General features: G+C 37.0%; 1 protein-coding gene across 1 annotated transcript in view; it reads left to right on the forward strand.

The window, feature by feature from the left end:
- Positions 1-2,706, forward strand: part of NAF1 (nuclear assembly factor 1 ribonucleoprotein) — a 43,234-nt gene extending 40,528 nt beyond the window's left edge. The window contains exon 8 of the mRNA XM_047717765.1: positions 1,841-2,706. Within this exon, the coding sequence (XP_047573721.1) occupies positions 1,841-2,304 (464 nt within the window). The 3' untranslated portion in view covers positions 2,305-2,706. The remainder of the gene's footprint in view (positions 1-1,840) is intronic.
- The last annotated feature ends 12,544 nt before the right edge of the window (positions 2,707-15,250 follow it).

Consider the following 15,250-nt stretch of genomic DNA (forward strand, 5'->3'; position numbering starts at 1 on the left):
TTAGCTTCTATCTTGTGACCTTCCTGAACTCACTAGTTATAGGAGTTTCTTTCTTTGACATTTTCTGCTTAGCCAACTATGTCAGTTGCAAATAGAAACGGTATTCTTTGTTGTTCAAACCATATATATATGTATATATATATTTTTTGGTCTCTCTTTTACTAGGTCTTGTCTCTTGCACTATGTTGAATAAATGTGCTTTCTTCTTGATTAGAGGAGGAAACATTGTCTTTCATCGTTAAGTATAATTTAGGTATCGGGGTTTTGTAGTTATAGTCAAGTAAAGAGTTTCCATCTATTCCTATTTTTTGGAGCTTTTTAAAAAAATTTGTGAGTATTAAATTTTGACAGTACTTTGATAAGATGACATTTTTTGTCAGTAGCCTGTTAATGAGGAGATTACACTGGTTTTAGAATATTGAACCAGTCTTTGCATCCCTGGAATAGACCAGATGCGGACATAATGTATAATTCTTCATATGTATGTTGTTGAATTCTCTTGTCTCTGTCTTTCCCTGACGATTTTCTTTGTTCTGAAATCTATTTTATCTGACATTAATGTAGCTGCTCCTTTTTTTTTTTTTTTTTTTTTTTTTTTTTCAAGATTTATTTGCTAGGAGAGGGAGAAGAGCAGGGGGAGGGGCAGAGAGAGAGGGAGAAGCAGACTCCCTGCTGAGCAGCTGAGCTGGGAGCCCAACATGAGGCTTAATCCCAGGATTCTGGGATCATGACCTGAGCTGAAGGTAGATGCTTAACCAGTTGAACCACCCAGGCACCCTACTACTCCTTTCTTCTGATTAATGTTTCCATGTTGTGTCTTTTGCTCTCCTTTTACTTTCAACCTGACTACATCCTTTGAAATGAGTATTTTGTTTTTTAATCTACTCTACCAGTCATTCCCTGTGTCTTAATTGATCATTTGTATTTAATGTAATTATTGATGTTAAAGCTTAAGTCTGCCCTTTTCTGTTCATTCTCTCTGTATTTCATTTCTTTGTTTTCTTATATCTGCCTGCCTGTCAGTACTATAACATTCTTTAGAATTCCATTTTGATTTATCTGTAGTGTATTTGAATGTATCTCTGTATAATTTTTTCAGTGGTTGTCCTAGGTATTAAATAGTATATATGTTACTTATCACAATCTACTGGTGTCATTGTTTTGCCAGTTTGTGTGCAGTGTAGAAACCTTACCTCTTAGAAGCTTTACCTCTTTATGTCCCTTGTTTTCTTTTGTTTATAACATAAATTGCCTTAAATAGTTCATATATAGACTTAGAATCATATTACTTATTATAATATTTGTTTTAACAATAATTTAATAAATTAAATTTCTAAACATAATTTAGAAAACTCAGAGAAGGACATTTTATTGTATTTACTCATATTTTTGCTGTGTTCTCTCTTCCTTCCTGGTGTTTCAGGTTTCTTTATTGTTTCTATTTAGAGAACTTGCTTTAGTCATTATATCAGTGTAGGTCTGCTGGAGATAAATTATTAGTTTTTCTTCATTGTGGATGTCTTTAGTTTCCCTTTTTTTCCTGAGGATATTTTCATTACATTTAGAATTCTAGATTGAATTTTCTTTCAGCACTTGAAAATGTTGTGCCACTTTCTTCTTCTCTTCTCTCTGGTTTCTGATGAGACATCTCTTGTCCTTCCTGATCCTCTGGCCTTTTGGATTCATTTTTAATTTATAATTTTAAGGCTTTTGCTTTTTTAGTTACCATAAGACAATACTGGAGGTTAAAGAAAAGACATTATTGAAATTTTCCGCAGTGTTTTTTGATGTACTAAAATTAATTTTAATTTTGTTTTTATGCTTTTTTCCTCACTCAAAGGTGAAAATTTTTCAGAAGTACATCAGAACTGGAATGTTCATAGCTCCGCTTCAGAGCATTCAAAAGGATATCGTAACAGAGAATTCACACGAGGATTTTCCCGGGGTAGATATCCTCGACCTTGCCACGGCAGGCCTCAATCGCCACAGTTTCATAACTCAGAGCATATGATGTTTCAGGACACTTCAGGATTTCCACCTCAGAGACACGATAATCCTATCATGCCACAGTATCCCTTTCCTCCTCCAGTGTTTGACATGCACGGCTTTTCACTCCCTCCTCCTCTACCGCCACTCCCTCCACCACCACCACCTGCATCTGTAAACCTGGGGTGGGCTGCACCTAACATGGCACCTCATCCATTAATTCCCTTACCATACTCTATACCCCCACCCCCTCCACCATTGCCTCCACCCCCCTCTTCTGGGGATAGTAATTCTTCCCATTTTGGATCCTACTACTAGATGACTGACTGTATGTTTCTGGAGAAATCTGGACTTTTTATATTATATGAGAAGGATTTTTTTTTAAAGAAAGCAATTATGGAGCTAGATTTTTTGTAAAATACTAAATATTTCCTTCAGTTGTAAGTTGATATATATTTGTAACCTTTGTGAAATTGTATCCATATGAAAATTTTACTTTTGTGGAAGAGAAAATCCAATGTGTAATATTTAATTAAAACTGAATCCCTATTTTCCCTATCCCTGCTCAATTAAACAATGTATATAGGTCTAATAGGTCTGGAGCAACTGTCATCATGGGTTAAAATTATTGAACACATTGATTGTCTTCTTAGTATATCTGAAAATAAGATGTTGAAGTCCTACTGAGAGTCTTTAAAATAAATTATTTTTACAAATGTATACTTTGAAAAGTGATTTTGATTGTTAATGCAAAAACATAAATTTATGTGTCTTATTTTTTTAAAAAGATTTATTTATTTTAAAGAGGGAAAGTGAGCGAGAGTGAGTGTGAGGTGGAGGGGTAGAGGGAGGTATTCCCAAGCAGACTCTGCTCTGAGCACACAGCCTGAAACGGGGCTTGATTCCATGACTTCAGGTCACAACCCAAGTTGAAACCAAGAGTTGGACATCAACCCACTGTGCCACCCAGGTGCTCAGACCCTTTTTTTTTTTTTTTTAAATAAGTGAAGAGAACAGAGAAGAGAAGCCTTCAATATCGGTAGATGTTCTGACTCTAATTAAAGTTCACATTGATTATGCATAGGCAAGCTTTATTATCTATGTAGGTTTCTAGAACTTAGTATTATTCAGTAGACTTACTATTTATTTAAAGGGACACAGTGGTTATTCATAATAAAATATGTTATTTATTCCCAATAAAGTATATGTAACTCCATATTAGGACATTGTATTCTATATCTGTTTTCCAGATTCTCACATTGCCTGGCACAGATTAGGTGCTTAATAAGTATTTATTGAATTACTGACTGAATTTAGAGCTTTTAATTAAATTACCATGGAGTGTTATTTTACATCATGACATGTAAATACAAGGGAGATTATGGAATCTTAGAAATAGAAGAGGCCTTAGAAGTAGTTTAAACTATTCCTCATTTAACAAGTAATGAGGAACCTAACTAAGGATTCCAAGTTAAGTAATTTAAGATTACTCAGTGGGATGACAAGGCGTTGAATCTGGTTTTCTTGATTCTCACATCAGTACCTCCTACTAAATTGTTGCTTCCTAGTCTTTAATTCCTTGATGCTCTTAGAAAATAATACTTGTATGCACATCATTGGGGTAATCTGGAATCATTCATCACAACCCCATGGACTCTGTTTGCACCCAGGCCCTTCACATCCCTGAGGCTGGGGAGACTCTGTAAGGTACCTGGGACCCAACTGAGAAATTCTTGCTTTGGTATACGTTGACTTCATCATATGTTGTACTTTATTATTGTTTCTTGAAATGTGTTTGTAGTTTCTCTTTAGGAGTTAACCTTCATAGTCTATGGCAGTCTTCTTTTTTTTTTTTTTTTCCTGGTTGATAGAATATTTTTAGAATATTGAGATTATATCTAGAAGTACTAGAAAAAATAATTTTTCTACAAGAACGGGAAGAGTGAGATGGTAGCATTCAATTATAGTATATCAGCAAGCCATTGTAATTGCCATGGCATTTAAAAAAATCTTGGAACCTCTGTGCCTCAAGCACTGGTGTCTGACTATAGATATGTATTATCTGAAGAAACAGAACTGAATGATACCATTTGGTATCCACCTTCAGTTAAGTTACTACCTTAGAGCCAATGTGCTTCTTCCTTATACTTGAGGGATTTTGAAACTTCAGGGTGCCAAGAAATCACCCACAGTAATCACCTAAGGTTTGGAAAGCTTACTAAAAATGTATATTCTTGAAATTTATCCCCAGATTCCAGTTCAGTAGATGTAAGATAAGACCTAGGATTTTTTTTTTTTTTTTGTCTTTTGCTTTCCCAATTTTTTTTTCTTTAAATTTTATTTTTAATTTCATTTCTAGGATAGTTAAGATAGCAATGTTATATTAGTTTCAGGTATATAATATGGTGATCGACAATACATTACTTAGTGCTCATCATGATAAGTATATTCTAATTCCCCTCCCCTATTAATCCTATTCCCCCACCCACCTCTTCTGGTAACCATCAGTTTGTTCTCTGTAGTTAAGAGTGTTTCTTGGTATTTTCTCCTTTGTTTTGTTTCTTAAATTCCACATATGAATGAAATCCTATGGTATTTGTCTTGCTCTGAATTATTTCACTTAGCATTATACTCTCTAGATCCATCTATGTTGTTGCAGGTGGCAAAATTAAAATGATTGCCTAAGCTAATATATTTGTTTTACCAAGATGAACCTCCCCCCGCTTTTTTTTCCCAGAAAGGATAGTGAAGTTCATGATAACTGGATGACTTGTTTACTTAATAGAAATAGCTATTGAAAGAACTGGGTTCTACACAATAGAATGTGTAGTTCAGAACCTACCAAAGAACGTCTCTTAGCCATGTACTTAATTGTTAAGCTTAAATACTAAAATGTATCTTTGCAGTTAAATATTAGTAGACCTAATTGTCAATCCTAATTGGACATAGGGGAGATGGAAGGAATAAGCAGGGTGCCTGTGTGTCAAGGTCTCCATTGTTTTGGGTCAGTGAGGAGTATAGAATGCTTTCCCTTCTTTCTCCCTCTTCCCACCCACATTCTAATTTATTCTTCCCTGCCATCTACCTCCACTGCTTTATGTGCTACATTTTTTTTGTTGTTGCTTGCTTCGAGTTGGTATACACTAAGTACATTAAAAAATTCAGAACATTTGATGAGTAAGACATGAGTAGAATCCAAGTTCTAGTCTACTATAATTTTAAACTAATAAATAGAAGTGGTATTTTAAATCTCCAGGTGCTAAAAGTCTTAGTGTATTTTTGAAGGACAAGGTTTCTTAAGATAACAATTATAATGATTTAGGGAGAGACAATCTCAGATGTAATGCTTTTTTTTTTTTTTGAGAGAGAAAGAGAACAGTGGGGGGGAGGGGCAAATAGAGAATTTTTTTCTAAAGGATTTGAGAGAGAGCTAGTGAGCACTATGGAGGGGTGGTGCAGAGGGAGACAGAATCTCAAGCAGACTCCCTGCTGAATGCAGAGCCCAGGCTCCATCTGGCGACCCTGAGATCAAGACCCAAGCCTAAACTCAAGAATCTGTCACTTAACTGATGGAGCCACCCAGGTGCCCCCATAATGCATCATACTTATATGTCCTTTTGGACAATAATGTTAATGTTTGCATTCACTTACATAAAATTTATATAAAAAATCATAACTGCTTTCAGTGCTTTCTGCTAGTTCATTTATAAAGTGTACCATTACTGAGATCTTTTTTGTTGTAGAAAAAGGCAATCCTGCCTCTCCTCTGGGTAACAATTCAAGGAATTCAACAGGAAGAGCAATAATTCCTTATTTGTCTACTTCTTACCCATTCCCAGTCTCTTTCACCAAGGGACCTGAGGTTGACTTGAGAAAATTTTTTGCTTAGGATGCTATCTTCACATGGTTAGGGTATTTAGAATTTTTGAAAATAGTTATGGTCTCCTTCAATTAAGTACTAGAAAAATAAGTTAGTATATTATTAAATAGTAGATCCTTAAAAAAAAAAAGAAAATTTACAAATTTAAAACAATTATTTTTGTAGAATGAATTTGTGTGTTCACATTATACATTCACAAAATCTTTTCTGACACTGCAGAAGCTCGGCAGTATAATTATAAAAAGACAATTTTAATAGAATGTAGACTGGATAAAATAGAATTATTTATGAAAATTCATTGCCAGGTAATGTTGCAGCCATACTATCTATGATTTAATACATTCTACATTATAATTTAATGCAGTTAGAGTAAAAAAAAAAAATTTTTTTTTTCTGTAGATAAATTACCAGAATTCCAAAAGCCTTTCTTTACTTCTCACTCTGAGACCTAGTCTGATCCCAGACTTATGTGGCAGTCATGTTCCAGAAAACCAAGGAAACAATTACTACAGTGTGCCTGAAATTAAAGTTGAGAAATATCTTCTTAATATATTCTATCAGACCAAAGTACTTGTTTTGAGCTGCTTGCAACAGTGAAATTGCATCTCATTTTTGACTGTGTGCGCTCTGGACCTAAATTGTTATCATTGGTGTATTAGACATGTATAGTCACTTAGTGCCCTGGAAACAAAGGGCAAATTTGTTTATCAAACACTAAAATAATGAAAAGTAGCCAAGGAAGAAAAAATTTTCTGCACATTCAATAAAAAATACATATTGTACTTATATGTGTATATGTATGTACATGTATATTTTTTGAAGGCTAGTACAAAAAAGCCTGATTATTATGAGTATTTTAGTACCTTTTGTTTCTACATAAAAGGTTGATAACATGGGAATAAATGGTTTATTTTGTAGTTAGCTGCATGACACCTACCCTCCCCCATCGCCCTGAACAGAGCAAACTAACCTTAGATGGTAAAAGCCTTTTATTTATACCGAAGATATATGGGCTAAATATTGTTTCTAGCAAGACATATAACCAAATAGTAACAAAATATAACAAATACAAAAGAAGAGAATCTATTGGAATAGAATCCCTATTAAAATGTGATAAACAGATGATGGTGGTCTGTGATGGTTGGCTGATAGAGATGAACTTCTCAAATGTTTTCTTAGCATCAAAAGCCACTACATTGTGCAGAACCTGTTATTGCAGCTTTTAAAACTGTTTATCGTGTGCTCCCATGACACATAGGAGTGCTGGGAAAACATTTTCTCTCTCCCATCTCATTGCTCTTGCAAATATCTGTTTGACTAGGCGTCATGCAGTGTTTCATCTTAAACAGGATTTGGGACCATGAGGCTTATTTATGTAAGCTGTGTTTGTAGCTGATTCATGCAAAGCAAATAATTATTTTTCCTTAGTGTCAGTTTGCTTTTTGACCGAGTATACTGTATGCTAGTATATTTATTGGCAACAACATAGGCTCAAATGAATTCTGTTTGTCAAGATTATGAACAGAAAAAGACTTAAGGGACAAAGATAGTAACAAGGCATTAACTTTATTAACATATTCAAATACAGTTAGTTTGAACCATATGAAATTCCCTATGCAGTAGGCCTTTTACATGGTTCAATGTAATATATGGACTATAAAATATAGTGTATTTAGACTATAAAATATATAAACATACATATAAATATATAAAATATAAAATTGTTCCTCATATTTATTTTTCTTCATAGACCATATCTCTGTACCATTACTTACCAGAACACATTTTGGGAAATACTTGTCATGGATGACAGCTGGCAGAAATTCATGTTAGTGAACATTTCTCAGAGATATCTCTAGTCTTGCTAAGAGGACAATTTGTGAAAAGACCATGGGGTCCAGAAAACTATTGAAATATTTTGTATTAGGTTAGAAAAATACTTTCTTCAGTGTAGACATTGTGGTTCTTAACCTGAGGTTTGTTTCCCCGGTGTTCTAGAACCCACTAAAAACCTGTGAGATGTACATTTTTCTAGGAGAGAGGGTCCTTGACTTTCATCTTGTTTCTAAAGTAATATATGAAAAGAAAGAGGATGAAGAGAGAGTCTTTCAAAAGGTTTTCTCCGGGACGCCTGGGTGGCTCAGTTGGTTAAGCAGCTGCCTTCGGCTCAGGTCATGATCCCAGCGTCCTGGGATCGAGTCCCACATCAGGCTCCTTGCTTGGCGGGGAGCCTGCTTCTCCCTCTGCCTCTGCCTGCCATTCTGTCTGCCTGTGCTTGCTCTCTCTCCCTCTCTCCCTGACAAAAAAAAAAAAAAAAAAAAAGGTTTTCTCCTTTTAGAGCATATATAACAATATAAATGTTTCTCAAATTTGATAATGCACAAATCCTGTTGAGGAGGGGTGCCTTGATGGCTCAGTCAGTTGGGCATCTGCCTTCTGCTTGGTCATGATCCCAGGGTTCTGGAATCAAGTCCTGCATCAGGCTCCCTGCTCAGCGGGGAACCTGCTTCTCCCTTTCCCTCTACCTGCTGCTCCCCCTGCTTGTGCTCTCTTTGTCAGATAAATAAATAAAACCTTAAAAAAAAAAATGAAAAATGTTGTAGATTCCCAAGACAGTTCGGGAAACATTGAGTTATGAAACTAAATTTCTTTCTATGCAGATCTCCCTTCAATTTCTTATAGAATTTTTATACCTGCAAGAATGTTATCTATGGACCTCAACTTAAAAAGTTGCCTTAGACAATGTTGGGTTTCAAATGGCCGTATAGGAAAAACTTCCAAATGATTATGGCCAGAAGTAGAGGAAACATTTAATAGTTGTCTAGAAAATGTCTAGCATGTATGTTTCTACCCAGTGGGAAATTTCTTTATGATTTAGACTCTAGATAGGAAATCACTCTTACACTACAAGAAAGGCACAGTATCTTCAGTTTAACAAATTTAGTTGTCTATGGCCCCATTCTAAGCATATTGTGATGAGAGGTAAAATTTGACCAAATTAACAAAGTCTAAGGACATTTCTACAAATACTTTAATGTCCATACGTGGGAACAATTGAAAAGGGAAGGACCTGAATGGAACACAGAAAATGATCCAGAAAAATTTCTGGAAGGAGAAATGGAGATTAAGCCAAGATGAGACCGTCCAGGCATAATCAGCCATGGCATTTCTCCATTTCCTCAGGACAGAGGATGTGGAAGATTATATATCACCATCTGTTTTAGTTGTATAATTTATTTTTGTTAAGGAAAATGTATAGCTTGCTCATTAAAATGTGAATTCAGTCATGCTTGTTGATATACTTCTTTAGTTTTCAAAAGTTTTTAGTCAAATAATATATCTAGATACATTTACATATAGCTGTCTGAACTGAGTGCCCTGGACCCTAAGGGCACTTAAAGACTGTTCCCAATGTGGTCAAGCAGCATTATCTCTTTCAAAATGTTCATTTTAAAAGTTTTGTTTTTGTGAATGCAACATGATGTATAATAATAGGCTTAATTCTCATAGAGTACTCCACTTACATTGTCATAATACACATGACATTTCATTGTAACCGATTATATCAATCTCCCATATCGAAGTATAATTTCCTTGAGGACCAGCACTGTTTGATCACATCTGTCTGTATTCTGAGCACACAAAAGGTATTCAAGAGAGAGTAGTTTCAACCTTGTTGCCAGATGCTTCTTGCTGATTCATAACCTGTGGGATTCTCTTTTGTGTTTCTAGAATACAGTGGTTTGTATGTGTTCATTACAGATGAATGCCACAGTATTAGTGATAATTCTTTTATTTAATGACTTCAAACTATTTCTCAGGATATCAGAAATCTATTTTGGCAAAGATTTTCAAGTCAGATGTACCTCAAAAATGGCCCAGAGAGATCAGTAGAAAATGGATTCACTTGTTTTTAGAACTGGTTTTGATAATACTCTATCAACACTAATGTGGAAATGATAGCATTTTGGCAGCAAAATTAATGACCTTTTTTCTCAAGATAATAAATATGCTTAAAATTCATATTTTAGATGATATCAAAATATGGTTATCAAATTATTAAGAATGATATATTTACTGTGGGGTTTTTTGACTGATCTCTATATTGGTCATCCAGTAAGATTGTATATATGCCGCTCTATCCATAAATATACTTCTTAGAGAGCTAATCTTATAGATAGCAAAGAATAATGGATGATATGCATATATATAATAAGGTTTCCAGAGAATTTAAAACTCAAGATTAAGAAGAGAAGGCTTAGTATTTTAGGAGAGATTTGCTTTCCCCACCAAATTTTCTCTACTTTGTAAAATGGCTTCAGGATGAGAAAGCCACTTGAGATCATGCACTAGATTCATTTGCAAATGTGAAAAAAAAAAAACAACAGAAGCACAAATCTTGTGAATCTCTTGTAACAACTGATAACGAAGTACATATAATTTGCTGTTTATATTTCTTTAGGTTAACCACCCTAGTGGAGTTTGGGGTTATAGAGCCATTAAGCTTTCTTTCTTTCTTCTTTTTTTTTTTTTTAAGATTTTTAACATTTTTTTTTTTTTTTAAGACTTTAGTTATTTATTTGACAGAAGAGATAGCAAGAGAGGGAACACAAGCAGAGGGAGTGGGAGAGGGAGAAGCAGGTTTCCCGCTGAGCAAGGAGCCCGATGTGGGACTTGATCCCAGGACCCTGGGATCATGACCTGAGCTGGAGGCAGATGCTTAACTGACTGAGCCACCCAGGTGTCCCGAAACACTGAGCTTACTCCTAGTTAAGCCTGGGAAATATATTTTCCAGGATCTCCTTTCTGCAAGGTTCTGGATTTTAGTTGAACAAAGGGGCACTCACGCAGGACAGGACGAGGGGAAGTGAAAGAAGGTAAATGCTCTGTTAGCCCCTGGCCCCAGACATAGTTGAAAGACACAGAGATAGGTCCCAGCTTCTAGCTCTATCCAGCTCCTGGCCCAGCTGCCACCAAGTGCTTTATTACAGTTTCCTCAGAGGGGGTAGCTCCCCAGGAATCCACAGATCCCCCATTGTGGTTCCACTTCTGTGGCTAGACATATACAACTTGAGTTTTCCTGCATGCTCCTACAATCCTTGCCTCTGTCCTGTTAGTGACTTGACTTGCTATTATTATTTTTATAATACTTTTAATGGTTCTATTTTCCTGACTGAACCTTGAGTGGGATTGAATTTGAGTAGAAGCAATAGAATTTTAAGGATAAAAATCTGGAGTTGCTTTTCTAACAAGATTTAAAGGTAACATTGACCCACCTATTGTCATGGTCAATAAAACAGGAGTAGCCCTTGGCATACAGCAATTAGTTAGCTCCTGTTTAGAGAAGTTTTAAGTGATCAAGTAGTTGCTGCCATAAAACACTGTCCCAGGAATGAGGAATAAAGTCTTTTCCTGCAGTCAGTTTGCTTCTAACTGCACCTGAGGGTTTGGAGAGAGGAAGAATTGAGCTCTGGGTTTTAACTTCTGATCTCAAGGGGGAACCACAAGCATCTGCCTTGGGCTCAAGTCTTGATCCCCGGACCCTGGGATGGGGTCCCTGAATTGGGCTCCCTGCTCAGCGGGGAGTCTTCTTCTCCCTCTTCCTCTGCCCTTCCCCCCTGCTTATGCTCTCTCTAGCCCTTGCCCTCTGTCTCTCTCAAATAAATAAATAAAATCTTTAAAAATAAATAAATACATTCATTCTAATTTCACAATCTGGGTATGGACTCAGACTACTTCTATGTTGTCCTGAGATAAAAGCAAAAACAATTGCCTCCACAAAACTATCTTCTGTAGCTGCAGGTTTAGAAAATTTCTGAAAACCGAACCCAAGTCTGATCCCGTGGTTGGCTGAACTTACAAATGCAAAAGCATGAATGAACATAGTGTTGACTAGAAATGCCAGACACAGAAAGAATACATTGTTGGATGCCATTTATGAGAAGATGAAAAAAGAAAAGTAGAAACTAGCTAACCTAATCTTTAGTGTCTACAGATACAAGGTTTGAAAAAGCAAGAAAGAAAAGAAAAAGCAAGAAAGTAATACCATAAATGTCAAGAGAGTAAATACCACTAACATCAGGGAAGGAAATAATAATTGGGAGAGGACAAGAGTGGACCTTTCACAGGGCTGGACATGCTGTTTTCTGACCTGGATAGGGTTATACTGGCAATCCCCTCATGATGATTTAACGAGCTGTCCATTTATATTTTATGCAACTTCCTATATGTGTATTATTTTTCAAAATAAAAAGGATGAAAATAACTCTGAAATGGCTTCTTATCTCATTCAGAGTAAGAAGACAAGGGCCTTAAATGGCCTGCAAGTCCCTCAATGATCGGGCCCCCTATTAACTGTGTGATTTCTCTATTCTTCCTCTCTTCCACTCTCTCACTCTTTTCACATACAGAGTTGAACATGATTAGAGAAAACTAAAGCACCATGGCTCCGAAACATAAAATGGGTTCTTAAAACTGCCTGGAAATGCTTAGTATTTCCCTAGCCCATTCACCGGTCATTCACCCGGGCAATAGGGTCACTCACAACTTTCCTCTAGCACTAAGCCCTCCACTTCCCCTACTCCCAATTTTACTGTCCTTCCTCACTTCCAAGTAGCCATTTTTTTTGCTTTTATGTTCTGGGGAAAAAAAAAAAAAAAGATTCTATGCAAAAGACCTTGAGATTATTTTCCACACCCTCCCTTCAAGGAGCAAGCCATTAGCCCAGCTGCTGGGAGAACTGGGAGAGGCTATGCTTCTCTGAAAGCAGGCACTGTGGGGTCCACCTAACAAGAGCCCGAGTGCACACTTCCAGAGGGACCCCAGGTCCAATGTCTGTTTAGGGACAGTGGAATGGGGGTGGCATAAAGGCACCGAGGGACAAATTCAGAGCTCTCTCTGGGATTTGGTTAAGGCTTTGTTCAGAGTGCATTGTACTTTGAATTTTTCTTCCAACCCAATCCTGTATCCTCCTTCTCCCTTCCGCAGGTCTTGATCCCTAATGCACATTCACTATTCCGAACTTCACAGTTTTGCCACCAGAGAACCCAATCTGTGACACCTCACAAAACATTCAGATTCCCATCACCATGTTCATCTATCAACCTGCATCTGTTCCAGTCCCCTGTGATTGTCTTCTTTAGAGGCTGCTTGTATTTGAAGGATATTATGTCTTTTTGCTCCATATTTGATTACTAAAGACATCGCTCCAACAGTTTCCCCTCCTTGCTCCTACATCACCAATCTTTCCTCCCTGGAAATAATATAAAATATTACATTTAATATATAATAATAATAACAATAATAATAATATTTCTTACTGGAATAACAATAGATTATTTCTATTATTTATTCCATCCTATAATTTAAAAGAAATCATTCTTTTTTGGCCCAATTTACCTGCTGAAGCCCTATTTCTTTGTTCTCTTTTGGAAAAAAAAAGTCTATTTAAAAATGATCTATAATCCTAGTCTCTAATTCTTCTTCTGTTTCCTCCTTAGTGTGTTCTAAGTAGGCTTTTGTGCCCCATTGATCAGAGGCAACTGCTCTTGTCAAAGGTATCAATGACCTCTGCAAAGCAAACTACGCTGGTCGAATCTCTGCCTTCATCACACTTAACTTTGTAAGGGCCTATTTAGCCAGAGCGATTCCATCTTGGATTCAACAGTCATTTTGTTGTTTATGCAGTAAAACTTAAACTGTCCCTGCCCACCTTCCCCCCAGGGGACTTACTTAAAAACAAGTCCCAGAAACTAGTCCCAGGTAACAAAGCCCAAATACAAGGGTGGGTCAGGCCAGGTGGAGACATCCAATCAGTGGGGAGGGGGACGCATACTGTCTCCCTAGCTACCAAGGAGTATGTGCCCCACCCTTTGGGAGCCTTTTGGGCGCCAATTCTGACCAAGGTGATAGGCTAGTTCAAATGTCTACTATAGGGTAAATTGTAATTCAGTTGGTCACTTATGTGTGACCTAGCATGACTGCAGCTTTCTCTGTGTGTTACAATTTCATTGGCCACCTGTGCGTGGCCAGGCCCAACTGCATGGCCTTTGCCCTTAAAAGCTAGTCTGTGAAGCAGAGAGGGGTCGTCCTCTCTGTAAGAGGTGCGGCCCCAAATGTTCGGTTAGATTCTTGATGCTTGGCATGAAATAAAGCTTTGCTTGACCTTTGCTTTGTATCAGTCTCGCTCCTTTAATCACAGACCCATTATTGGGGGACTTTTCAACTTCTGTTCTTTGAAGCTTTTTCCACTTGGGTTCTAGAATATCAGACTCTCTTGTTTATTCTGCATCACTGGTCATGCTTCCTCAGATGGGCCATCAATTGCACAACTCCAAGAGATGCCATTCACCCAGACAAAAATACAAATGATCTCTCTGGGGTGAGGCAGTGAGGTGACTCTGCTTCTCGGTCTTTTGTTCTGGTTTGTTCTCTTCCTCTCTTAAAGTGTGAGGGCCACAGGGCTCTGTGCCTGGTGAATTTCTGTTTTCTAATTACACTCATCTCTTTTCCAGACTTTGCTCAGATTCAGAAATCCACAGGCTACCTGACATCTTTACCTACCCGACTAACAAATATCTGAACATGTCTGAAATGGAGTTCTAAACTTTCATCCCATCTTGCTCTACTGGAAGTGGAGTTGAAGACAACTCCTTCCTTCTAGTTACTCAAGCCTCTGACACTACCTTCAAAACAAAACAAAATAGAAAAACAATAGGATTGCATATTGCTTTTACCTTATGCTCAGAGATGAGAAGAGAATAGTAGTGATCAAAGTAGAGAATTAACCTACTGGAAGTTTTCTCAGGGTAGCTCTCTGAATTAAAAACATTTTTAAAAGATTTTATTATTTATTTATTTATTTATTTATTTATTTATCAGAGAGAGAGAGAGAGCGAGAGAGAGCCAGCATGCACAAGCAGGCAGAGGCAGAGAGAGAGAAACAGGCTCCCTGCTGAGCAAGGTGCCCAATGTGGGACTCAATCCGAGGACCCCACGATCATGACCTGAACCTAAGGCAGCAGCTTAACCCACTGAGACACCCAGGAGTCCCTGAATTTAAATATTTTAAATGGGTCGATGATGACCAAAGAAATGTGCCCTCTGCTTCCTCCCTTTCTGCTGGACCTCATTCCTTCCTCCCTTGATTCTGATATCCATCAATTTTTTAACATCAAGTCAATCTTTCAGCTTTCTATCTAGAATATATTCAACACTTGCCACTTTGTAAAAACCCACAAAGGGTATGTATGTAAGAGATGGAGTCACATCTGGCTATTTCATACATAAGATTTTTTTTTTTTTTTTTTTTGCAGGATCCACTTAAGTAATTCCCTAAGGAGCCTTTGAAAAGTAATTTCTTGGGTTTAATTTACAAAATGTGAA

The sequence above is a fragment of the Lutra lutra genome, chromosome 2, assembly GCF_902655055.1.
Source record: "Lutra lutra chromosome 2, mLutLut1.2, whole genome shotgun sequence".
In the NCBI taxonomy this organism is placed as follows: Eukaryota; Metazoa; Chordata; class Mammalia; order Carnivora; family Mustelidae; genus Lutra; species Lutra lutra.